Here is a 26,120-nt window from a genome sequence, read left to right as displayed (position 1 = left end):
GTAAATTGAATAGAAAAAGGATTTTGTGTCACGAGGTGCAGTGTGTCATTCTCACTGTTGAAGGAAACTGTGCAGTACCTGTGCTGAATGTGAGGAAGAAGAGCTCAACCTGCTGGCACTTTGGGAGCAGCTGAACGAGGTCAAACTGGAAAGGAACCATGTGAATGCTGTCCTCGGAGGCCAGGGCTTCTCCTGCACACACACACACACACACACAGGAAACCCAGCCATCAAAGACAATACACAGCGCATTACAAAGAATGCACAATTGGACAGAGCCAGTAGCTACAGGGGACAGGTATTAGTATAACACACATATATTGGTACATTGGCAGAAACTCGAATGAATCTTCCGTTCTCAAAAACCTCCTCCCTCTGCTGCTAGTGTGAATGTATGGTATTTACTGTATTACAGGGGGTGTTGTATCCACCTCCCTAAAAGAAATACTACTTCTTTTCATTCACTAATGAATTTCTTTTTTTCCATTTTTTTTTTTTTTTAAATCACTGGTAAAGATTTTACATACACAACATATGATGAGCTTTTAAAATATGATGTTTTCTCATAGATTCTTCTTCCCAGCAGTAATAAAGTAGTTGAATTCAGCTTCACCTCGACAAACTTCCACCAATGCGTCAGTAATAATGGCGTAACACTCACAGGGGGGGCTTTTTTTTTATACATAAATGAGTACTTTTACTTTTGATACTTCCGGTACATTTTGATAAAGTGACATACTTTTTCTTTGGCGATATTGGAACACAGGATTTTCGCCGTGTGCTATTGCTACTTTTACTTTTAAGTAAAGGATCTCAGTGCATCCTCCAGCGCTGCGCGTGCAGTGTCAAGTGACAATGTACGTACTGCAGTGTGTTTTATTACCTCTCACATCCTTGAGTCCAGCCGGCAGTGAGCAGACCTGGTCCTTATTCTGACACAGTTGGCTCAAATACTCAAAGGTCATCATGGTGGACATACAGGCCAGATCCCTGGGGAAGATCTAGGACAACACAATAGGTCACTGTCAAACACAACCTGCTGAACCGACATACAGAACAACACAACGGTAAACTGAACTCTTGGCATGCACACAGAGACTTAGACTCTCCACCCTCAACTCTATTTCGTAATGAGTGTGTGGACGGACCACCACTTTGGGACTAGCTGCTGTATGAACTACACACCGCTTGAGGGATCTCCTGGTATTTGAGGCCCTGGAAGTGGCGGTGCTGGTCCATGCAGTTCATCACTGTGCCGCTCTGTGGCTCTACCCAGCACTCCGTCACAAGGTTCAGCTCCGTGTCTGCATCCACAGCCTCCACCTCGGTGTCGTTGTCGTCGTCGGTGGAGAAGCTGGAGTCCCACAAAAAGACAAAAGACAGCATGCCGTCAAATGTGCCGTTACAGCTCAACCGAACCTGCACGACGTATCTTGAGTCTATCGGGGGATTTGTTCAGTCCCAATACCCAGGCAATGCAGACTTGGTGCCAGTATTCATGAAGGAGGGTCAGTGTGAATGCAGGGGTATCCAACAGTCTGCAGGTTTTCATTCCAACCGATCACCTCAGCAAGGGAGTTCACTGAGTTCCCCCCTCTCCTTGAATGACTGCTGATCACTGTGTGGAGTCTTCGGTTGGACTCAAAACCTGCGGGCTGTCGGACCTCCGTGGCACATGGTTTGGCCACGCTGGTCTTGAATTTGAACGGCTCTTTCTTTGGCTGGTTCCAGACCTCTGAATCCCCAATCCACATCTCTGATCTATTCAGCGATATATAAACAGGTTCTGATGTTGTCCTCACTGGGGGTCTGTTTCTGCCGACTGGAGAAACAGCTGACCAATCAGAGCTTTGTGGGTGCAGTTAAGGAAAGGGGGTGTCATCTTCCTATATCCCTAGCTAGCTACACCCATGGAAAATAGTCACAGCAAAATGGCTGCAAAATGGGGACAAAAGTGTGAACAAGTTGGACACAGCTCTTTGAAAGTTGTGAAACTCACTCACTCCATCACAGGATCACAATTAGCTAGACGGGCTCCAATAGAGCTGTTTGCAGTCACGTGATTCCAATGACGGCCCGTACTCTGCTAGTTATTGTTTAGTTATTGTGTTGTCCCAGTCAACATGTGTGTGGAATCTGGAATCGCCCGATTCATTCTTAAATTACGGCTAAAAAACTTTTTTGGAGGTCATAATGACCTTTGACCTTTGAGTCAAAAGTGTCCACTATTCAGTGTTGGACCAGAAACAATCTCCCCTTCTGTTCCTGAGCTATGGTGTGGATCAATGGACATTACGATGTCACTGTGAAGTTGACCTTTGACCTTTTGGGTAAAAGAAAAATCATTTCATTGTTGTACCCCCCGGCCATGGCTATCGCCTGCCGCGGAGGCATGAAAGTAAGCTGTTTGTTCAGGTACAGGTGAGATGTAAAATGGGTTTGGAGGCTTATAAGACGCCAAAAACACTGCAGTGGTTTTCAGTACGCACGGCAGCCATCACTTCAAGATGAAAGATGAAAAAGATGAATTACACCGTTCATGTTATAAAAGTAATGTACCAAGCCCCTCAGCTTCATGTTTTCTGTACAGATGATCCCTGCCAGTCTTACCTGTCCTTAGTAGAAGTAGAGTGAGGTGGAAACAGGATGTACTGAACGATACAGGAGTGACTCTCTCTGTCCGTGTCACCGGACATGCCCTGAGGATAGAAGTTGAAGCCGGTGGTAAGTAGTAATACCACACATAGATGTACGTGGACATTACAGATACTGAAGAGAACTCAAGCTTCGGGCATGTAGTGTTGCAAATCATCTGCCGCCCTGCCGTTCTTTACCTTCATTGGCAGCTCGATCACCATGTTGACGATGCCCTCTCCACTGGCGGCAAAGTGAAAGCCCTCTGATAAACGGATCCTACGCAGACATCGAGAGAGAGAGAGCAACAAGTTCCACATTGAACCAACCCAGCTGCTACCTCTTTATTAGCATGTATGAGCTGAACAGTGCTGAGACAGCTGTAATTCTACAGAAACCTCAGGTCACATTTGTCACAATTTCTCCCACAACTTTTTTTTTTTTAATTTACTGTTTAACTGCAATCTGAGTCTGGCGAAAGTGCGTGAACTCACTCGGAGAGCATGGACAGGATGTGAGCGACGGCCTGCATGGCCACGGTCGGTCCCTGGCTGCTCTGCACGGCCCACACCCAGCGCTGGTGCAGGAAGTAGCGGGACAGCGAGGCCAGGGTGGAGGAGGCCGTGCGGTTGGCTGCCATGCTGAGGGGCACGGCGCTGTTGGAGGGCTGAGGAAAGTTCTCCATGTTGAAAATGAAAGGAGTCCTGAAATCCAGTGGCAGCTTCTCGTACCTGCAAAGCATACCGCGGGTTCATTTCATTAGAATGTGTCCTTTCACACAGAGGACACAGTGCTGGAGCTTTTTTTTTTTTGGTTGTAAATATTTTCTGACCTTATGAGAAGCTTCTCCAGAGGCTTATTGAGCACCACCACGCAGGGTCTGTCTGACAGCGAAGGTTTGGGAGCGGGGATGGAGGGAGATTTGGACGGCGATGGATTGCCAACGATCTTCCTCTTGGTCTTGGGGGTCGCCTCTTTGTTCTGAACGCGGTGAGGGAAGCGAAGTTTGAGGATCTGCTCCCGCAGCTCGTCCACAATCTGATGAAAAACGCAAGGCGTCGCGAGAAAATACATCATTGTATCATTTCTCATATTTCATTGAGTCTGTAACAGTTTAAAGAAAAACTGGAAGCCAAACGTTGATGGCAGATATTACAGTTCCTACCGTTAAGCTGTATTTTCATGCAAATCTTTAAATATCTGTCTGCACTGCTTTAAAACAAAGTTGAAGACCAATCAACGGAATTTCGTCAGCGGAAATTCTTGAGCATATTAAAAAAAGACTGAGTGGAGATGAAGCAAGTGTCCTGGCAGGTGGAGAGCAGAGAAACGTATATATATTGGATAATGTTTCAAACCAAGTGGTGCTTCCTCAGGTCAGGCTTTGTCATTATAAGCCTGACCAATATTTTATAGTTTATCCAGAAACGGAATGAAATATTACAGAGCAAATAAATCAAATTCAGTGAACAACGTCTGCTGCTTCTGGACACCCATTGACTTCAGTAATAATTCCATGAGTTGTAAAATAAAATGTTAAAAAGGGCACATACAGCAAAGGGTACCTGGAAACAGTAGTTTGACAAGATAATCTTAACTCAAGGTGCACCTGCTAACTTTTCCCAGACCAACTTCTCTCGTGGTCTTCATCAGCAGATGGAGATGGCAAAACATATTAATCAATGATCGTCATCTTCTGAAGAGCATGAAAGCCCCCGGAAAATTCTAGTAAGTGGCCCTTGAAGAAGGATCGTTTTGCCAAATGATTATCAACGTTTTTTCCTGTTTCAGTTTCATTTCATAACATGTATGTCTACTGCTGTATTATTTTCTATTAAGATTCAAACACTATTTTCAGATACCCACTAAATAAGACAATAAGCAATCCAATACATCCGCACCATAAACTATAACACCTGGGCAGGGTCTGCTGCGGGGACGTTGGTTTGGATTGCACAAGTGTCCCTGATGCTGTATGTTTGAGTCTCTGTACCTTGTTTCTAACATGGGCTGGTGTTCCGATAGGGAAGCCCAGACGCAGCACCATGCAGGGCGTCTTGGAGATGAGACGGACCAGGTAGAAGGAGGTGGGAGGCTGGTCAGAAGAACTGTGGAGACGGAGTTCATTTAATCTTACTTTTTCACTTTTTCAAAAACAGTAGTTGGTGTTAACACAGATCTCTCATTTAAAAGGGCAAAATGTGCCGTGACCTTAGGCAGTGCAGCCCAACCCTTTTGGCTCCTGACCCCTTTAAACAAGTTATATACTTGCAACATCTTGGCCTTGGTAAGGTGTGACAAAGGAGTCATTTGTCCTCCATTATTACTGTATTTGAGTGTTTTTTTAAAAGCCTAAAAGGAATTAAAAAAAGGACACTTTAGAGCAAACTCTGAAAAAATATACCAATTTTGTGTGGCAGCAATGTGTCTTTTTCTTTCTTATCCCTGTAATCATTTTGTTGCCCCCTCAGATTTATCTTGGGATCCCTTAAGGGGGTCCCGACCCCCACATTGGAAACCCCTGACCTAAGGGCTGTGTTTCACTCTGCTGAGAACCTTTCCAGTTTAGGGGGATTTCATTGAATGATCAAAAGCTAAATTCTGGCAGAAATATCAGTTGACACCATCATGATCATTCATTAATAACATAATCTTAGTGTTTCTGAGGTTTCTTCCAGCCCTTGACCCCATGTGATATTTCCAACTGCAAATAAATGGCAGCTATTTTCTGAATGTGCCGTCTCACCTGTATATGAGTTTAACGTACGAGTAGCCCTCCACCAGCACGAAGCTGCTCCAGTCCCTCAGCAGGGACGTGAGGGCCGAGTGGGAGATACGGCACTGAATGGTGCTGTAGCGCCCATTGTTTCCCGCTGTGTGCAGGTGTTTGGGGACAGGCCTGAAGGGACAACATTATTAAAGGATCGACAGAGCACAATAAACAGAGCCGAACAAATATGGCAGATAACATCCACACAACTACTTTCTGTTCTTTTCTTGATATGCCTCTTGTATCTAGTCTTATACATATATATATATATATATACACACAAATGTCTCACATGTCATGTTCAAGCATGATGGCGATGCGATGCATGTGAAGCCATCTCTGCCAGAAGTTGGCGTCCATGGAGAGGATGGGCTTCCAGTAGGAAGCGAACTGGGACTGAGAGGAGTCTTTGGATCCGCTGTGCTGCAACGACAGGACCTGGGACAAGAGGAGATCGTTCAGATGAAGGAGGCGCGCGAACGGGAGGAACGCTGAGAGGATACAGGGGTTTTTTTGGAATGATGATTCTTTCTGATTGTCAACAAATCCCACGAAAAGCCGAAGTTTTTAACCTGGATTTAAAGCTACTCAAAATCGGTGCAAGTCGGAGAGATCCTCTGGAAGTTTGTTCCAGTAACTAAATGCACTCTGGGAACAGTTCGCAGCCCCTCTACCTGATGACCAGAGAGACAGAGAGGCTTCATATAGTGAAAGTCATTTGGACCTAAGCCATTAAGAGCTTAGAACATAAAGCTGAAAGCCAAGTGAAGAGACCTGAGAACTGGTGTGAAGTGTTCACTGACTTGGTTTTTGTTAGGACTCTTGCAGCAGCATTCTGAAGGAGCTGAAGCTGTCTGAGAGTCTTTTGGGGTAAAGGCCACCACAGTAATCTAACCTGCTGGAAATGAGGGCATGTATTGGTTTCTCTAAGTCCTGCCTGGACATGAATCCTTGCTATGTTTTTTTAAGATGATAATATGCAGACTTTGTAATTGGTTAGGCTGTTTAAGTTTAACTCGGAGTCCAAGACTACACCGAGATTTCTGACTTGGTTTTTGTTTTTCAGAGACTTTCAGCCTTCCTTCTTTTGCACCAAAAATAGTTATCTCCGTTTTTGTCTGCATTTAGCTGGAGAAAAATCAGGTACATCCAACCTATAATAAGACCAGGACTGAAATCGTGGCTGAATCAGTTTCTACATGAGTATCATTCAGAACCTTAGTACTGTAGTGGGGCTGGAAAACGTATCAAAATAACTGAACTTAACCATTTGGGGTTAAAAACTGACTTAGCTGCTGGTAGAGAACCATTTTCATTGTTTTTTGTTTTTTTTAGGAAAAGCTTGATGAGTACAGTGTACTTCATCAAAAAGACCTGAAGACAGCTGCAGTAAATCTGTCGCCAGCTGAAAGCATGTTTAAAGAGGTATGTTGGCAGAGCAACATGACAGCAGGTTTCATGGCTTAAGATGCTGCACAATTTCTTACAGAGCTCTGTAATCAGTAGCAAATTGCTTTTTTTTTTTTACCAAATTCCTTCCCTGTGTTTGTCGATGGGGATTTATTTTTTTGCATGACATTGAACTTTGAATGGCTGATCTAATACCATTAATTTCATTACTGAAAAAGTCAGCTAACTTTTCTCAGTGGATAAGAGTTCAAATGTTCCACAATATAATAATAATAGCAGCAACGTCTGCAACCAGGGTGTCACCTTTGACTTTGGCAAGTTTGTTTTTGTTGAACCTTTTCTTCTGTTGTTCCTTTTGTAGCTTGTTTGTGAGCTGGTTCAAGCCCTTTGTTCAAATTGTCCAAAAGCTGTTCGTAAAGACAGTCATTAAAAAGCTGGTCTGTGATTGGTTTAAAGAAACGATGATGGGTTGAGCCAGACCTGTCCCCAAAGTGTGGCGATAGGTTTGGCTATGCGGTACAAATAAAAAGCGAACTCGTCGCTGAAAGTTTAGACCACAGTACCGGGGTAGTCGAGCCGGGCGGGATGTAGAACAGAGGAACCCCGTTTTTGGTGCTCTCAGGAATCATGTAGTTCTCAGGAATTGAATTAAATGACTGGAGGTGCACCAACATCTGATCAGTCTGGTTGATGCTGGAAGGACACACAGCACATGTAGTCAGGTGACAACACATCCAGCATTCAAACAGCAGCGATCAGTCTCTTATTTTATGCTCCGCATCAGGGTGGGACGGGTGTACCTCTGCAGTGTGTTCCAGAAGCGTCGGATGACGGAGGTGCGGTACGGGCTGGTGATGGGTTTCCTCTGGGTGCAGCTGATGTCATGCAGGATGTCGTAGCTTCCCTCCATCGTCACCTCCACCCTGGTGGTCCTCTTGGCGGGGTCCAGAGGCCAGGAGGCGGCTGCCAGGTACTCAATGTGCATGTTGTGTTTCCACAACAGCACCAGCTTCACCTCCAGCTGAGTCCCACCTTTGGAAACCAGGAGCAGCATTCTCAGCAAGGATGAAGATCGAACTCTTTTTGCTCTACGGGTTTTCAAATATCCGATACTTTTAGTAAAGACAGACGTTTACCTTTGGTGAGGCTGATCTCTCGGATTGTGTAGCCCTCTCTCAGACGCACAGACACCACGCTGATTAAGTGAGCGTGGACTTCCTTCTCCGTGTGCTTCTTCCTCCTCATCACCAGGGCGGGGTTACCGCTGGCCGACACCAGGTGCTCGTTGAACAGCTTGTGCTGAGAAACTACAAAACAGCAAAGCAGTTCATATGTAGGCCTATTGTTTGTCATCTTAATCATCATCATCATCATCATCATCAGTACCAATAAACCTACGTTTAATGTTTTTTTTTATTATCTCGAAAATAATGTCAAATGTCAAAAAAAGAAAATAACACATAAATCCAACAGGGATAGAATAGAAACGCATGTTTGAGATTTGAATTTAAAACAGACTCCCTGGGTGGGATGGTGGTGGTTAAGTTATATATTCTTCCTTTAGTTTAATTCATCTACCTAAGAATTTAAAATGATGGTAATTAATGACTTTTAATGACAACTGTAAATAATGTATATATTAAGGAAATAGGCACCAGTATGTTTAATAAATAGATTTAATTCCAAATTATTGAAGGCTGTGGGGGTCCCCAAGGCTCAGTGTTCGGGCCATTATTGTTTATGTTGTACATTAAAATGCACTTTATTTGCAGATGATACACATTTATTTTGCTTAATAATAAATTATATCCAATTAAACTGGGTTGTATTGTTTCCTACTGTGTTGTTTTATTGGGACACAACAACATTTTGCTTTTAAGATAAAAAGATAAGAGTGTGTCAGTAAAGTACTACAAAAAGACTTATAGTATGCACAGCTGTCTCACCACAGAAGTACTCTGAGTTCATAGACTCAGGGGTCTTAAGGAAGGAGTATGTTAAGAAGGCCTTGTGGTAGGCGTTCATCTCCTGGCTGTTCAGGTCCACTTCAGGACAGCTTGGCAGGTACGAACCGAAGGTGGCTAATGAGATGAACTTCATCAGCTCTACGTTGGGGATGTAGCCGAAGCTGCAGTCGTAGGAGTACGCGCCGCCAACCTGGAAAGGGACAAACACAATTTAAAAAAAAGAGGAGTCAGAGACTTCAGAATAACGGCGTTCCTCTGAATCCTGGTTATGAAATCTACCCTGTTTTGAATCATATTCAGGATATAATGTTTTCACAGAACATGGAGCATAGTATGTATGTGTTCACGTTACAGTTGAGGATAAGCCCCACTGCCGTGAATCAAACTGGAAAATTGTACCCCTTTTAAAAACAATTCCAAAGATGTATAAGAGTCAAAAGAAAACTGTCTCCTGAAGTTTTAACACTCCATTTGGAAAAGGAGGCTATATGAGTAACAAACAACAAAGTCAGAGCTGCAGACGTCAAGATGTTCTCGCCTTTTACCTGCACAAAGGAGCAGGCGATGGTTCCACTCCTGAGCTGGTTCAGCAGGGTTTCACACACAGCTACGTCAGGAACACTAGTCACTCCATCTGTGATTATAATGATACCTGGAACGCAAACAAGCAAAATCATTCTTCTAATTATGAAGTGATTAAAAAAAAAAAAAAAATCGAGGAAACTAAATGACAAACCCTACCTGCACTGGAGTTTGGGGGCAGCAACTGAAGGGCCAGGATGCCCTGGCGTACCATGCTGACCAGACCCATATCAGCTGACACCATGGAAATACCCTGCTTCCTGTGCGGCTGGTCATCCAGGTTGTTGCTATGGAGACCTGAGCTTTGGACTGGCTCCACAGACTAAAAAAAAAGGCACAGGAAAGAAAAGGAATGCATTGGTGTACATCTTCATCAAAGACTAGCAGTCACACTCCTTTACACCAATCAGTAAATGGCGACATCAGGCTATCGGTCAAGTGGGGCTTCACGCACAACTTCTCCTGCAGTACTTGCATGGAGAACAGAGGCGGTCTTCAAAGAGTAACTGCACCCAGACCAAGTTCACCCCTACTCATTTTCTATGGAGTGGCAGCCAATGTGGGATTCTAAGCAAGTCAGGAAATAATAAGAGAGGGGGTCGAAAGCTGTGATGCAGCTGTGGGACAGGAGGTTTGGTCTTAACCAGCTGAGGATGAAAACAGGACTGTAGTTTTGGTGTCCTTTGCCTCCAAGGTTATCAGTACAAATGAAAACAAAAAGCTGATTGGCACAAAGTTTTCCACATAAATTGTTGGAAAACGAGGGGATGTAGCATAGCACTTTACTATCACAACTTGGTGTGGTCACAAGTACAACACGCCACGCAGACTTTCAACCCATAGGAGGTCTCGGCAGCTATGTTTGTCGTCCTTCCAAAATCTAGCGTAGAATAGCCCTTTACGGTGGAACCTGTAGGTTTCATCAGGGCTGCCCTCTAAACGATGACTTGAATGATCATTCGTGGAGCCTGCAAGGCATGCCACATCCCCTGGGCCAAAACAGGCCAATGAGATTCCACTCATGTGTTCAAATGTTGAGCCTGGTGTAGCCCTACGTTTCATAATAAAGTTGTTTCTGGAACTTTGATACGTTAAGACATCAGGATATTAGACAGGCAGCACCAGTCAGCAGCCAGCTAATCTGAGTTCATTGAATATAAAGTATGTATTGCCTCCGGGTTATCAAGAGGCCAGCTCCCATCACACTGTACAGAACAGCATGCGTCACTGAATTAGACGCAAACATGTTTTATGTCATTGCAGATCCTTAAATGTATCCCTTAAGACTCATTCTTTCCTCCCAACGGTACTTAGTCATTTCTAAACTCCATATAAATGAGAAAACATTAAAGCCTAAGGCGGGCATTATTTTATATTTTTCTAAATGTCAACCAATCTCATTACAAAACCAAAACCAACACAGTGTCACAAATATATAGGTTCATTTTTATAAAACAGCTGCTCGCTGCAGTTTTTAAATAAAAAACAAACGGGAGGAAATAGTGCATTTGCTGGGGACTATTTTCAGCCGCGAATGAATCCACATTTGGTGCTCTAGTGGGGGCAACAGGACGGTGTATGTGGGATTGAGTCAAAATAAACTACAGTGTGTGTGTGTGTATGTTCATGGTAGTGAAGGAACATGTCCCCCCCAGTGCAACAGTGTGGCTCACTGATTTGTGAGCTCTAAGGCACAGAGGAAGAAGATATGTCAGGCTGTGACACACACACACACACACACACACACACACACACACACACACACACACACACACACACACACACACACACACACACACACACACACACACACACACACACACACACACACACACACACACACACACACACACACAATGCTTAGTAGATACATTCATTGTTGGTTTGGGTCCGCACATGGGATACTGGGACAGTATGAAAAATGTAGAATATCACCAGGCCTTTGCTTTAAGATGTTAGAGAGGCTGACATTCTAAAATTCAAAAAAATATTCTCAAATGTAAATGCTGTTCATGAGCACTTGCCTGTTCATGCTGCTGATGTAGGACTTGCGCGATGTTGCTCTCCACGGCTCTGAGCTGCTGATAGATGTGATGCAGGAACTCATCGAGGTCCGTTCTATCAAGCTGACAGCCCTGTACCAAAACCTGCGGGGGGGGAGGAGGCTGTCAGAGGACTGCAACAACATCTACAGCAGCTTTGTGCGTCACATGGAAACAAACCAGGGCTCCATGCTTACACAAGGGAAGTCGTTTTTTTTTGTTTGTTTTTTTAGGAACAACATTAAGGCATCTCTTTGATAACATTAAACACAGTGTGCAGCCATTGACTGTATATAAAGATGGACGACGTGACAGCTCCCAAAAAGTGAAGGCAAAACGTCTCGATCGCTCCCTCGTGGCTGGCTGCAGTGTAGGTCATAAGCCACCGCCCCCTCCATGTTAGCAGATAAGACATGGGCCATGGCTCCACCCCCGATCACCACTGCGCAGACTCTGCCTCCAAATGATGTCACCAGCGCAAGATGGCAGCGGCCGTATCCGGGAGGAAGAGGAGACGCGTCGGCCACGTTTATGTACAGTCTATGGTGTGTACGAGATGCATGCACAAGCTGATTTAGGAAATGAATGGAATGAAATATAGGAAGTCCTTGGACCGAAGGACAGGGACATGGGCTTCACTAACACTAAAGAGTAACTTAACACCCGTGGTTTAACTTAATAGGTGGACTCCAGGACCCTGTGACATCACTGTTGGGCGTGGTTACAGGTTCAACACCAGAAAACAAACACAGGATGACATGTAAGCGACTGTAATGACCTGATGGGAAGTGAGGCCAATAATTGACGAATACGCCAAGATGGTGATGAAGATCTTGGGCTTGAAGTGTTGATCAGTTCCAGGGACTTTAAACGGTTGGGCCAGACCGGCCAGACACCTCGACAAGGCGTGAAACACCTCGTCGAAGATCATCTCTCCTGTGCTGTCATCCTGCAGAACAGAAAGCAAAACACACCTCAGAGTGTTGCCAGATAGAGGGCATTACTCTTGACATACGCAATTCTCAATTTTACCTCTCACATGCAACCTGTGTTCATATTTATAAAAAAAACCACCAATTTGGATGTGTTTTTGGGTCCAAAATGCTGATACAGTATGCCAAAGTGGGAGAAAAAGATCAGATAGGTGATGTTGTACTGAAGACAAAGATACCAAACCTTGGCATGGTAATGTGGTAGTGTGGTATATAAATGCAAAATCCAAAGTATTCAAAAATGGCCAAAATAGCCCGAGACCTCTCTGGGTAATCTCATGGCAATTTAACATGAATGAGCACCCTGGTTACTTTTATGTAAAAGTCACGACGGCAATCTTACTTATTAAATATAATATCCTCAAACTCCGTCTCTTCTGCAAATAGAAAAAAGAAAAGCAGTTTAAATAACGAGGAAACACAGTGAAAGCTGTTGGGCAGATTCTTGTCAGATCAAATTAGACTAAAAGCTATCCTTTCTCTCTCTCTATATATTTTCATTCCTTCCAACTGCATGGATAAATAAATGAATATCCAGCAAAACACTTTACATACGAATGTGAGAGTCCCAACTTCACGTCTTGTCATTCAATGCTACAGATATTACAAAACAAGACGCAGAATTTGCTCTCTGATGACGTGAAATGGTGAATGATTCACTTCTCTCTCTCTGAGAGAAGTGAAACTATTTTTCTTTAATTCTGTGGTTTCACAGTGAAGCATGTGCGACTACGGTTGATGGCTGCTGCTGCAGACGACCAGAGATTCATCTGCGTCACATTCAAGATCAACATCAAAAATCACGACAGTCCCAATAACAAACGGTTTAAACGAACCACGACTACCACAGTCATCTTTGCAGGTCTGACAGGAGTCACGTATGCTCTACATAGGATCTTATATTGAACGGCCCGATCTCCATATAGGAGGCCCACTGTGAGGTGGCAAGAGGTGTATCAAGGTCATGTTCCCCAAAGCCACCTGAGTGGCTTTACGATGGGGAGACAATCGTGCACGTTATGTTAAAAAGAAAGAATCCAAATATGTCCTTAAGAAGTTCATAAGGTAAAATCTTATCTGAGCAGTTGTCCAAATATTATGATGCTGCAAATGTCTGTTGCTGAGCAGGCCTCTCTCAGCCTTAAGAGTTGGAGCGTTCCAAATGGGACAAGATGGAAGACATGGCCCATTGGTAATGTTAAACCTCTTATGTTAAATTCTAGAAATGGCAAATGGACTTCACTTATATAGCGCTTTTCAAACTTGAGCGGTTCCCAAAGTGACATCATGTATGTAAGCCTAGTTAAATGTGTTAATTTTCAAAATGTCAGCTCTGCCCGATAAGAGATAGCGGTAAAGCGGTCCATCGATTAACGTCGTCCTTCACTGCACGCAGCATAACAGGAGCGTTCAGACTAAATATTTTGATCACAGGAGACGCACTATTGGTTCCTAAATATTTCATTACAGGGAAGCGCCCCTGTCCCGAGTCACTGTGAAGTGCAGTGACAGCAGCTCTTTGTCTCAAATGCTACTCCAGCCATGCACATGGGGATTCTGTGACTCATCACCGCCAGCACAAAAAGCAGTCTCTCGACAAAGTCAATGCTGAACACAAATTGAAATTCTGTTCTGTTGAAGCTGTTACATTTCATCCTGTGGGGACCGTGAATGTCCGCGAAAATTTGATGGCAATCCAGCGTGGTGGATCACAGGATAAGCTGCAAGTTCAGAATCAGAATCAGAATCAGAAATACTTTATTGATCCCCGGGAGGGGGGGGGTGCTCCCATTGGTGCTCCCATTCAAGATTAGAAAGCAGCATAAATTTAGAAATAAAAATATGTACAAAATATAAAAATAGGAAATAGGAAATAGAAAATGAAATAGAAATAGGAAATGCCCCGCAGCTTGGACAGCATCCTCCTCTCTGACACCACCGTCAGAGAGTCCAGCTCCACCCCCACAACGTCACTGGCCTTGCGGATCAGTTTATTGAGTCTGTTGGAGTCCGCCACCCTCAGCCTGCTGCCCCCAGCATGCAACAGCATAGAGGATAGCACTGGCCACCACAGACTCATAAAACATACTCAGCATAGTCCGGCAGATGTTGAAGGACCTCAGCTGCCTCAGAAAATAGAGACGGCCCTGGCCCTTCTTGTAGACAGTCCTTGCTGGGACAGTGGAGTCCACACAGAAGTTGATGTAGTCCGTGATGCACTCTGTGAGCCCATCAATGTCCTCTCCATGCGGCTCACAGAGCGCCTGCCAGTCAGTCACCTCAAAACATCCCTGAAGTGTCTCATAAGCCTCCTCCGACCATCTCCTCACTGTCCTCGTGGTTGCAGGCTGGCTCTTCACCAGAGGCACATAACAGCGGTTGAGGTGCACTAGGTTGTGGTCTGACCTACCCAGAGGGAGGAAGGGAGAGGAGCTGTATGCATCCTTCACATTAGCATACAGCAAGTCCAGGGTCCTCTCCTCTCTAGTGGGACAGCTCACATACTGTGTGAAGGTGGGAAGTGTCTTAGCCACGCTGACGTGGTTGAAGTCACCCGAAATAGCAATGAATGCATTCGGGTGTTGAGTCTGTAGACGGGCTATGGCGGAGTGAATGACGTCACACGCCGACTTAGGGTTGGCAGAGGGGGGGGGTGTAAACAGTCACAACAATGGCAAGTGAGAATTCCCTGGGCAAATAGTATGGTCTGAGTCCAACCGCCAACAATTCAATGTCCGGGCAACAGACACGATCGTTGATGGTGATGGAGGAAGGATTGCACCACCTGTTGTTAACGAGAACGGCATGCCCCCCCCCCCCCCCCTTTACGCAGATTTCAGCGGGGATCTCCGATGTTCTGGTCTCCAAGCTGGCCGGCTTCAGAGCGATCAGCTGATCTCTGGAGTAAACAAAGCGGCACAGAAGTTGCTGCGCGACTGTCCGATGTTTCAATGAAAGTAATTCCAGAGTGAAAAAAAGTACCAGAACTCTCTCCACCAGCATGTTTGGAGAGGGCACAACTTCAAAAGTCAGTATCTTAAAAAGTACTGAGTTAAATAAAAGGAATAAAGGAGAAAAGTAAGAAAAAACAAGAAAACAAACAGGAGCGACTGTAACAGGCTGCATCCACAGTCGGCGCATGCGCAGTAAGTTGAAGACCTATAGACCTATATACTAACCGCAACTGAACAATTCTAACTCTAGCCCCAGGTTGGCTATTACTGATCAGCACCTGCTGTCCCCTGAGCTGTTACTGTGCTGAGACTGACCTCATTATTCAGTGCCATGAACCAATCCAATCTACACATTGAAATGCTAGCAGGTCCTGGTAACTTGGTACATAGCACACTAATGATACCCCCCCCTAAGACACTTAGGCTTTAGAATGGATACAGAAAGAAATATTTTGCCAACCATTCATTCAGGAAACAAGTTAGCAATCATTTAACCGTATCGTAAGTCTTACCACAATCCCTGTGGAGGGGCTGAGGTCCAGCTCAATGATGAAGCGGTACCTCCGGGCCAGGAAGGTGGCCCGAGTGGACGGCATCAGCATGTAGGGGTACATGGTGGGGGAGAAATCCGGCTGCCATCCTTTAGGTAAGATGCTCAGCAAGTCCAATTCATTCTCTGAGTTCAGCTGTCGATGAAGTGAGAGTCAAACATGACATGTGTGACTTATCAATTTATTAAACATTTATTTATGTTGGTTCAGGAGGCTCTCAAACTATTAGACAAACATTTTTCAGCCTCCAAAAAAAGAGACAGAAATCATGTTCATGGACGAGGAAATGTATTTAAGTTTTATTCACGTTACGTTTATTCGCATTTATTCACATTATGTCATTTAATTCTAATGAAAGTAAAGTTAGGTAAGGCAATGTTGATTGACAGTCTCTTTCACAATGTAAGCCTAAGGGGAGAAGTCTTTTTGGGCCAGTGTGTGTCACATGATGGACCCAGAAGTTGTAATTACACAGTTTGGCCACTATGTGAAATTGGCTTCAAAGCCTGGCGCACTTCCTGGTGGCTTGGGATGCGCCAGGCGCAGCAATTCTTATTGGATTGAATAGGCGCCATCTTTGGGCCACTTTGTATGCTACTGTCATAGCACTGATGTTTTACCAGCATCGCACAAATTGCTCCTGTTCACACCTGTTCAGGTATATGCCAGTCTTCACTGGCATGCCATCATGCTCCACTGACAGATACCGTTTTTTCATTGGCAGCTCACCTGTAAAACTGGTACCTTATGCCATAACATTATACTGGAAGATAACTATTCCTTGTAGGCAGCTATCAGTGATAGCTGCCAACAAGGCTGCCTACATGCTACACTTTTCTGCCAGCTGAGCATAGCCTTGGACAAGTTTGACTATTATGGCTAGCTATATGCCAATGTGCATTATGTCAAAAACATTTAGTTTGTGTAAAACAGTGGTTCACGTCACCAGAACAGTAGTTCCATGCCATTTGTATGTATCATATAACAGTAGAACAGCAGGGGCATACTGATGGCCAAAGAATCAGCATACGACTGTAGAAGAAGAGCGGCACACCAGCGGTACGACAGTGGAGAGGAGTACTGTGTGCAACACACCATAATCAGCAGTGGGATATGCCAGTAAGAATCTGTATATGTCAGTGGGGTGCAGCATACTAATACTCAACAGAGACAAACTGCTCAGAATTTGCATACAATTGTGCATACAATTAGGCACATTTCGGTCTTGGCACTGCTGGGCCCCCATGAGGGAAAGGGGTTAAGAGGCAGGATAAACTCACCAGTTCGGGCTTTGATGCTGGCCAGATGACTTGGTTGAGTTTACCAAGGAACCACGCCAGACGCACATTCCTTGAGATCCGGTACTCCTCCTTCATCAGCAGGTAGATCTGGTCAGCCTCCTCCACCTTAATGATGAGAGACGTGTAGTTAGTACATGAAAATGGAACGTTCAGAGTTTGAAGCAGCACAATACTATTTTGCTCACTGATCTGAATTGATCATGACAACAATATACAACACTTGAGACTCTACATGTCTTTAGAACCGAACTCCATTTAAAAATCTGGAAGTTTAAAATATATGACGTTGTCGTTGCTTGCAAAATTGAACAGCTGCAAAATATGATTGAAGGCCTTTCCTGAGTATTGGAGTTCGTGTTAAACTCAGTGTGGCTACACCCAATCCACCTTGTAGCCTCGTCCTCGATCAAATTTCTACTTCCATAAATAACGTCTTCCTGTTAGCTATCTGTTAGTGTGTGCCACTTGAAAGTTAACTTTGTAATTCAAATAACTTACAATGCATCTTTATGGGTTACTTCTACGCCGACTTCACCTAAAGATCTAACTAATTTGCAAAACGTCAAATATAATGTAATAACTAAAACACAGGTTTACCGTTGAGCAAGGCAACACTTAAATTCCTACATAAATTGAGCTAGTTTCGTGCTGGTGTGAAAACTATACCAGGACACAAACTACATCAACCTATTGACTGTCTTTGATCTGCACTCATCTTAAAAACTATGTTGACATGCAAGAAACAAAGGACAATCTCTAAACTTCAATGTAACGTTAGCTAGATACCTAACGTTAAGGTGGTTGGTGTTAACTTGCAACTGTTATTGCTAGCTGCTGAGCTAACGTAGCAGCTAACACCGGTTCCAGAGATGTCCACATCCACCGCTCTAACGTTATTTGCCGGCGACTGTTTTTTATTACCCTTCCAAATGACTTTTTAGAGCTCTGGCTGTTCGGACAAACAAACCAAATGAAAAATGTGCATTGTTTTTTTTTTTCCCGAACCAAAGCAACCCCTGTGCTTCTTCCTCCAAATGAAAGCCCCTGTTACCTCATTGTCCTGTCTCTCTGCCATGCCTTGTATAGCATAGGGACTGCAGGGGTTTCAGCGAGCCTCAGCTGACGAATATTCACTTTGGTCTGTGCAAAAACAATCTTTCCTAGCACTTGTTTATCATCTGTCTTGTCTATCGGGCAGGTGTTCGTAGAGCAGTGTCATTTCAGACAGGGTGACATTTTTCCGGTCAAATTTGACAAAATAAAACGTGTTAGACTAGCGTGCATATTTCAAAAGTTATAGAGCGTGTTCAGGTAATTCACTCCAAAATGTCATTTCTATAGCATATACGTGGTAAACATGAGAAATGAAATTAGCCATTTAATTCAGGAACAGAAGCGTCGTTAACGTTATTAGTAACGCCTGTGGTTTTCCTATTATGACAAGTCAAAATGTCTGCTGAAAAAGTAAATATGAAGATATGTATGTATTTTTTTTAAGTTAGGGTATTTCACAACATATCTTTTTTCACATTTAAGTTGTTGTGAATTTGTGTATTTCCTCTTATTTTCACGTTTTGTCTTCAGGAATTCTTTTGTGTTTAACCATAAATTAGACTACGGGTTTCGGTCTTACACGCAATGTATAAGCTTTTATTTTGAAATTATGTTCATTAAACTTCCGTGGCTCGTGTTTTGTTTTGTTTTTTTTATTCGGCACGTGATCCGGAAGCATACCACAGGACGGCTGACTAGACAACTAAATAGTGAAATACCAAGTTAGCGGTGAAGACAGTCAGAAAACTGATTTAACATCTGACACTCAGCCATAAAGCAGTAAAGAAAGTCAATGATACAATATGCAGTGACACGCATAATCATTTCTATGTACGTTTTCTTCCTTTTTAGCAAGTTGCCACTAACATTTGACGGGTGCTATCGAGTGACACTTTTTGGGTAAAATTTGGCCCAGGGTTTAGCCTTCCAGGTAGCTTTTGCTCCTCAGATTGGTCAGCAGTAATTACGGTGCAGAGCAGACATTCGGTCATCTGTGCTCCCTGTTCCTCTCTGTGAATTAATGAAATGGTAAAATATTTATATTAATAGAAATTGAAATACATATTAAATTACATATAATTGTTCAGATTATTTACATTTATTCCACCTCACGTTACATATATTATATTTCTAATTTAATTATTTATATTTGAGGTAGAGATATTATTTACTATTGTATATATCATCATATACATATATAAAGGAAAACATTGAATTGAAAATGAAATAAGAAGAGAAAAAACACGACATGAATTTGAGACGCTTGACAATTCTGATCATTTCATTTCGGAATTGTGTAATGTTTGTTCTGATAGCGTGACAGAATAATTCATATATGAGCCAATTTCTTCGTTTTAATGGTCATGTGTCCAGAGTCGGTGCTGCCTGGCATGCCAAGTACAGGGCCAAACAGTCCCAATGGTAACAAGCTCGGTGTCGCGTGGTGATCGCGTCATGCTAGGTGCGACGGCGAGCTGTCTTTTCCACGCTGTTTACCAGAAGGCGCAGCGTATGTGTTTTTCGCTCTTTTCCTGCTCTTTTGACCTTAAATCATGGAGAAAAGGGGCTCAAACGCCATCGGGAAGAAACCCAAACCCGCGAAGATGAAAGCCGGGGCCGACCCCGTCAAAAACTTCGAGAAATGGAAGAAAAAATACAACAAGACTAAAGAACGAGTGAAGCGAGAGAGAGTGCAGAAGAAGCCCGAGTGGCAGGTCGAACGGGAGTACATCGACAGGCTCGTTAGCAGGTACGGCGACATAAACGCCAAGGAGGCAGTCAAGTTCTCAGACTTCCCCATTTCAAAGAAAACCCTGTTAAGTTTGCAGGAGGCTCAGTACAGACAGCCCACCGAGATCCAGAGGCAGACTATCGGCTTCGCTTTGCAAGGCAAAGACGTCCTCGGCGCGGCCAAGACTGGCTCTGGGAAGACTTTAGCCTTCCTCATACCGGTGCTGGAGTGTCTGTACCGCCAGCAGTGGAGTTCCATGGACGGCCTCGGTGCTCTCATCATATCCCCCACCAGAGAGCTCGCCTACCAGACCTTCGAAGTCCTCCGCAAGGTGGGCAAGAACCACGAGTTCTCCGCGGGGCTCATCATCGGCGGCAAGGACCTCAAGGGCGAGTCGGAGAGGATCCACCGCACCAACATCGTCATCTGCACCCCTGGCCGGCTGCTCCAGCACATGGACGAGACGGCAACCTTCCACGCCTCCAACCTCCACGTGCTGGTCTTGGACGAGGCGGACCGCATCCTGGACATGGGCTTCGCGGACACACTCAACGCCATCGTGGAGAACCTTCCCAAGTCCCGGCAAACGCTGCTGTTCTCCGCCACGCAGACCAAGTCGGTCAAAGACCTGGCCCGGCTCAGCCTCAAAGACCCAGAGTACGTGTGGGTCCACGAGAAGGCCAAGTTCAGCACCCCGGCCACCCTGGAACAGAGCTACGTGGTGTGTGAGCTCCACCAGAAGGTCAACATGCTCTACTCGTTCGTCAAGAACCACCTGAAGAAGAAGATCATTGTCTTCTTTGCCTGCTGCAAGGAGGTGCAGTACCTGTTCCGGGTCTTCTGCCGCCTCAGACCCGGCATGCCCATCCTGGCTCTGCACGGCAAGCAGCAGCAGATGAAGAGAGTGGAGGTCTACAACGACTTCCTCAGAAAGCAGAACGCCGTGCTCTTCGCCACCGACATAGCCGCCAGAGGCCTGGACTTCCCCGCCGTCAACTGGGTGCTGCAGTACGACTGTGCAGAGGACGCAGACACCTACATCCACAGGGTGGGCCGGACCGCCAGGTACAAAGAGGGGGGAGAGGCGCTGCTGCTGCTGCTTCCCTCAGAGGAGGAGGGCATGGTCGGCCAGCTGCAGGAGAAGAAGGTCCCCATCAATAAGATCCAGGTTAGACCTTGAAGGTCCACAGCATCACGATATACACAGTATAGCAGAAACGTAGACGCCAGTGTACAATGTGATCCAGTGCAGTACAACTCTGTGGTCTCTGTTAGGCCGTAGTCTGCGTCGAGGTTGCGCGATACAGTTCATGTTCGACGACACAGGGCAATAAACAGACAACATACAACAGCACAGGATCATGTCCTGTAATGAAGACCATAAACTAGACCTGTGGTTCCCTACCCTTTTCTTAAGAGACCCCTATTTTACCATTGTATATACACTGACGACCCCCATGTTGGGAACCACTGAACTAGAACATAGAACATAATAAATCTTTAAAAAAAAATTTTAAAAAGCAGCCTGGCGATTTCAAGCATGCCAGATGGCTGCAGGGTAGGTGTTATCTCTGAAGTGAGACTGGAGCGAGGCTTTTCCTGCATGAGAAGACTTGGTGGGTTGTGCTTGTAGCTTACAACATACAGATTTTATTTTTTATTTATTTCTATTTGAGGCCGAAACCAATATTGATATTTGAGAATTTAAGAACCTGAACGTGACGGATGGCCTGTTAAACATAACATTCACATCGTTGAAAAAGATCTTTTTAATTTGGTTATCAAAGATGATGATCAAGGTCCGATATGTGATATGATATCTATCAATCAATAATATACAAAATGTTATATTTCCAGAGGACATATATGTTTGACCTCATAGCTTTTAAATCGGTTTGATAAGGCAATAGACCTTTTCATAGGAGACACGGTGACATTGTCACAGTAGAAACAGAACAGGTGTCGATGATAAACTCTCAAACATATCTTTGTCATTTCCGTACTGACATGTCTTGACTTTAAAAGGTCCCACGTTGTAGAAAGTGAGATGTCCATGTCTTGTCTGCTTCTAAAGCAGCTCTAGGTGCTGTAGAAATACTGTGGAAGGATAGGAGAGGATACAAAAGGACTTTTTTCAACTGTGAATCATGCAAAGCAGTGAGTCTCTTCATATAGCAGCAGCAGGAGGACAGGATGAGGGATGCCACAAGGCTGTTAGCCAGATTAATGCTCGCAGCCTTCTGAACTGACTCTATGGTTTTTTAGGGGTGTAGGAAAACATTCATTATTTCAATGTTAATCTACTAGTTTTTGCTTGTCAATTAGTATACATATATAAAAGAAAACGTTATTACAAGGTTTTCACTAAGCGATTGTGCTCTTTATTCTGTAAATATTGGAGTTGTATTACAAAAATAAACTTGTCAATCTAAAAGTATATATTTTTTATTTTCCTCTTGATATTTTTGCATTTTTTAAGATTAATATTATTAATACAAAAACTCCTTAGGGTACCTTTTTAACACAAACAGTACAAACGAGCAGCACGACATCTGTGTTCATCCGTTTCCCTGTGTGATTGATTCCTAGGTGAACGCAGACAAGCTGCAGAGCGTCCAGCAGAAGCTGGAGGCCTTCCTGGCGCAGGAGAAGGAGCAGAAGGAGAGAGCCCAGAGGTGTTTCGTTTCCTACCTGCGCTCCGTCTACCTGATGAAGAACAAAGAGGTGTTTGACGTCTTTCAACTCCGGCTTCAGGAGTACGCGGTTTCTCTGGGCCTGGCCGTGGCTCCGAGGGTGCGCTTCTTAAACAAAGCTCAGGCGCAGAGAGCTGAGAGAGGGCGGGGAGAGGAGGAGCGGTCCGAAGAAGACGAAGAGCTGAGGAGCTTTAAGTCCCAGCTGAGAGGGAGCGTTCCTCGCGGGGAAAGTCGGAGCTCCGAGTCAGAAGATTCAGGTGACGATGAGGAGGGGGAAAGTGGTAGTGAAGCAGAGGTGAAGCAGACAATCCTTCTGGGTGCAGATGACGACAGCGACGACGACGAGGATCTAAGAGACGTGGACCTGCTGACAGTCAAAAGAAAGGATGTCTTCAATCTGACAGAGGACCAGGAGAGTCCGGAGGAACCTGTCATGGGCTCCAAAATGAAAACGGAAAAAGAGACGAAGTTCAAAGAAGCCAAAAGGGCCCTGAAGAGAAACTTCCAAGTCAACACCAAAGTGACGTTCAGCGAAGAAGGAGAGGCTGTGCAGCTGTGGCCGCCAGTCCAACGGGCAGTGACCGGGGGAGAGGAAGAGGAGGAGGAGGAGGAGGTTTCAGGTATCGACGTGGAGAAGGCCAGGGAGAGGCTGAGACGTGAGGACCAGGAGTTTGACAAGCAGGAGTACAGCCGCAAAGTGAAAGCCAAACACAGGGAGAAGAGGCTGAAGGCGAAGGCAGCCAGGAGGGAGGCCAGCAAGCAGCACGGACAGAAATCTGATGAGGAGGAGGAGGAAGACGAGGTGGTGGCGTACCTGGCCAATCACAGCGAAGACGAGTTTGACCCCAGCACCCTGCCGGACCCCGACAAACTGCGCTCCGACGAGGAGGAGGAGGAGGAGGAGGAGGTGAGGCCAACGAAACGGCAGCACAACAGTGGTGAAAGCAGCGACGAGGCAGAGGAGGAGCTCGCCGCTGGCAAGAGGAAGAAAGTGAGGCAACAGGACGATGAGCGCACAGCTCTGGACACTGGTCTCTCTCTGGCCGAGGACGAGGAGTTAGTCTTGCATCTGCTCGGAGGAGGGAGGTAGAGGAAAAGGACTCCAAGGTTCAAACGGCAAAGTCAGACCACAACTCCCAGAATGCAACCAATCGTTAAACCAGTCTCTTCATCCAAACCCAACAAATCTGCTCCATCAGGGCCGTGTGGGTGTGCTTTGATCAGCTTTGATTGGTAATTACCAAACAGCCCAGTCCGCAAATTCTCACTCAAAAGGACAAAAAAAGGGGGGCAGCTCGGTCGTTTATCTAACTACAGCCGAGCTGACTGGCTTTGTGGCACGGAGGTCTTGAGGTCAGCGGGCTTCCAGGCTGTTGGATGGTTTTTCTTCTGTTTGAGTCCACGATCCTCCCCGTGTGTTGCCCCTCCCCATCCTTCTGTATCAACTCTTCGTCATCAGAGTGACAGGGAGGTCTTGTAATCGGTGACATGTATTGAACAATCAACGCAACTGTCTTTTCTTATGTTGTCAAAGTAATTTAATGTCACAGCTATCACCATTCATTAAAGAGTTTGTTTCGCTCGATAGACTGTAAACGCTCTTGACTCCCGAATCGCAGAACATTTTGTCTTTGCTGCCATAAAAAAAAACCTGAGAAATATCTGCACAACACGACAGAAATTCACCCGTCAGATCGTTCTCCACATTGTGTGACACAGAAAATACACGTGGCTCGTACACAGTCGCGGGAAACACCTGTACCGTACGTGTAAAGTACACTGATTGATGTCAGCAGTTTACAAAAAAAGGAAGAAAAACAAATGATCTCTAGATGGGGCCCTATTTCCTAGATGTAACCACAAGCCATTCTTAACATTGTAAAATCTGTATATTTAGAAGAAAGGGGAAGAATAAATATGTAGAAAGAAAACGATGTGTTCTCTGGACCCCCCCATTTCTTTTCTCAACCTTTTATGTCTTTTTCAAAAACTTCACAAAGACGCTGTTTGCTGAGACGAAGGCTCGGCCCACTCGAGGGGCCACAACAGAAAGGGTGTGATTTGATTATCTGTTCCAGGTTTCAGCAGGTCTGTCAAACAAGTGTGGTTCACTAAGAAACACGGATCATCCCTGACTGACTCTATGACAGCGACAAGTCGAAATGCCAGAGCCGATTTAAAACTGAAAACCACAAATGCTGCTGAGGGATTTGGTTCTTGGCCTCTGCAGAGTTAAAACAGACAGATGTAAAGCCATGTGCGTCTGTCTCCGTCCAGCAGGTGGCGGTAGAGTGACTCCAATAAACAGCCCAGTTGCACCCTCCACCTATTTCCATGCTCAAAAGTTCCTCCATCAACAGCAGGAATTGGTTTGTCATACTAAGATGCTGGTAACTGAACAAACTGGAGTCAAAAGTGCTGTTTTCATAGTAGAATACTCATCATCGAGAATTTCAATCTTTGCATTTGTCACAGTGTTTGAAGTTCAATTTCACATGCCACGTTGTGTATGATGAAAAGTAAATATAAACAAATAATGCTTTCTATATAGTTCATTAAATGCAGGCTTTTTGCGGCCTAGCATGCCTTTTCGACTGGCCTCAGGTCTGTGTGAAAATGTGCTGCATTCAGGAGCGGCTGGTAGCTCTGTAGTCCGTTTTAAGGAAGTGACATAATGTGTGGAATGTTTAATGTTGGGTTTGATTGAATAAATACCAGTCCGTATACACTGTACAGACAAAGACACTCTTCCTCACACATTTACACTGTATTTCTATATGGCAAATGCATGCCACATTTTTTATTAAATAATTACACTGATTATTAATTAAGTGAACTTTTGTTCCACTTCCTTTTGGACAGGCAAAACACTTCAGGTCATCGCCAAATCTGACTAACTTAATACCGCAGTATTTTAAATGTTTTGAAGTGCTGAGCACTAGACTAGCGGGAAACTACTGCTAGATTTTCATCATCAACAAACATACTTTTTCAGTCACACATCTTCAACACGCAGATATTGTAATAAAATCATTTATTAAGCAGTGTATTTACCTATGCAGACGTAGCTAATCGTGGTGCGCCCATCTTTCCTGCGTGCCGCAAATGCAGCACCGGGTGCGGGATGAGTTCAGGCGCCTCGCGGCTCGCACGCTGCCACAAGAAACACCTCCAACAGGTGAGCTCGTGACTTCGCCTCTTCTCCTGAAGTCTACTCGGTGGATATAACTGAGTTATGATAAAGGTGTATCCCTGTCAGCGAAGATAACGTTAATTTCATGAGGAGAGTTTGTTCCTTTCGAAACAATAAAACACCCCAAATCAGTTCAAAACCGGGCAGCGAAACGGTCGCGTAAGCTAACAGCTAACGTCCATGCGCATGTTGCCTTCGACGTCATAACTTCTATAAGCCATGTCAAACTTGACTTTGTCTGAAGCA

General features: G+C 44.7%; 2 protein-coding genes across 2 annotated transcripts in view; one reads left to right on the top strand and one right to left on the bottom strand.

The window, feature by feature from the left end:
* szt2 (SZT2 subunit of KICSTOR complex) overlaps positions 1-18,278 on the bottom strand; it is a 93,866-nt gene extending 75,588 nt beyond the window's left edge. Inside the window, exons 1-21 of the mRNA XM_070908515.1 lie at positions 18,255-18,278; positions 17,183-17,308; positions 15,864-16,037; positions 12,184-12,354; positions 11,388-11,510; positions 9,523-9,685; positions 9,327-9,433; positions 8,761-8,971; positions 7,951-8,121; positions 7,615-7,846; positions 7,378-7,507; positions 5,697-5,842; positions 5,381-5,533; positions 4,628-4,742; positions 3,467-3,672; positions 3,129-3,365; positions 2,835-2,913; positions 2,611-2,699; positions 1,186-1,354; positions 884-1,001; positions 79-192 (exon numbers count right to left, since the gene is read on the bottom strand). Of these exons, the coding sequence (XP_070764616.1) occupies positions 79-192; positions 884-1,001; positions 1,186-1,354; positions 2,611-2,699; positions 2,835-2,913; positions 3,129-3,365; positions 3,467-3,672; positions 4,628-4,742; positions 5,381-5,533; positions 5,697-5,842; positions 7,378-7,507; positions 7,615-7,846; positions 7,951-8,121; positions 8,761-8,971; positions 9,327-9,433; positions 9,523-9,685; positions 11,388-11,510; positions 12,184-12,354; positions 15,864-16,037; positions 17,183-17,308; positions 18,255-18,278 (3,058 nt within the window). The remainder of the gene's footprint in view (positions 1-78; positions 193-883; positions 1,002-1,185; positions 1,355-2,610; positions 2,700-2,834; positions 2,914-3,128; positions 3,366-3,466; positions 3,673-4,627; positions 4,743-5,380; positions 5,534-5,696; positions 5,843-7,377; positions 7,508-7,614; positions 7,847-7,950; positions 8,122-8,760; positions 8,972-9,326; positions 9,434-9,522; positions 9,686-11,387; positions 11,511-12,183; positions 12,355-15,863; positions 16,038-17,182; positions 17,309-18,254) is intronic.
* Positions 18,279-19,809: 1,531 nt separating this feature from the next.
* ddx10 (DEAD (Asp-Glu-Ala-Asp) box polypeptide 10) lies at positions 19,810-24,592 on the top strand. Its single transcript, XM_070909312.1, has 2 exons — positions 19,810-21,156; positions 22,578-24,592. The coding sequence occupies exons 1-2, from the start codon at positions 19,810-19,812 to the stop codon at positions 23,769-23,771; spliced, it is 2,541 nt and encodes an 846-aa protein (XP_070765413.1). The 3' UTR covers positions 23,772-24,592.
* Positions 24,593-26,120: the final 1,528 nt, after the last annotated feature.

Source organism: Enoplosus armatus, chromosome 7, assembly GCF_043641665.1.
Source record: "Enoplosus armatus isolate fEnoArm2 chromosome 7, fEnoArm2.hap1, whole genome shotgun sequence".
Lineage (NCBI taxonomy): Eukaryota > Metazoa > Chordata > Actinopteri > Centrarchiformes > Enoplosidae > Enoplosus > Enoplosus armatus.
The sequence above is the reverse complement of the archived record's forward strand: the minus strand, read 5'-3'. Positions and strand labels throughout refer to the sequence as shown.

What these genes read in the sequence shown, in the direction of transcription:
- ddx10 (XM_070909312.1), top strand. Translation starts at nt 19,810, where the DNA reads ATGGAGAAAAGGGGCTCAAACGCCATCGGGAAGAAACCCAAACCCGCG. An exon ending in TCCCCATCAATAAGATCCAG is followed by an intron (nt 21,157 to 22,577) that starts GTTAGACCTTGA and finishes ATTGATTCCTAG; the next exon opens with GTGAACGCAGACAAGCTGCA.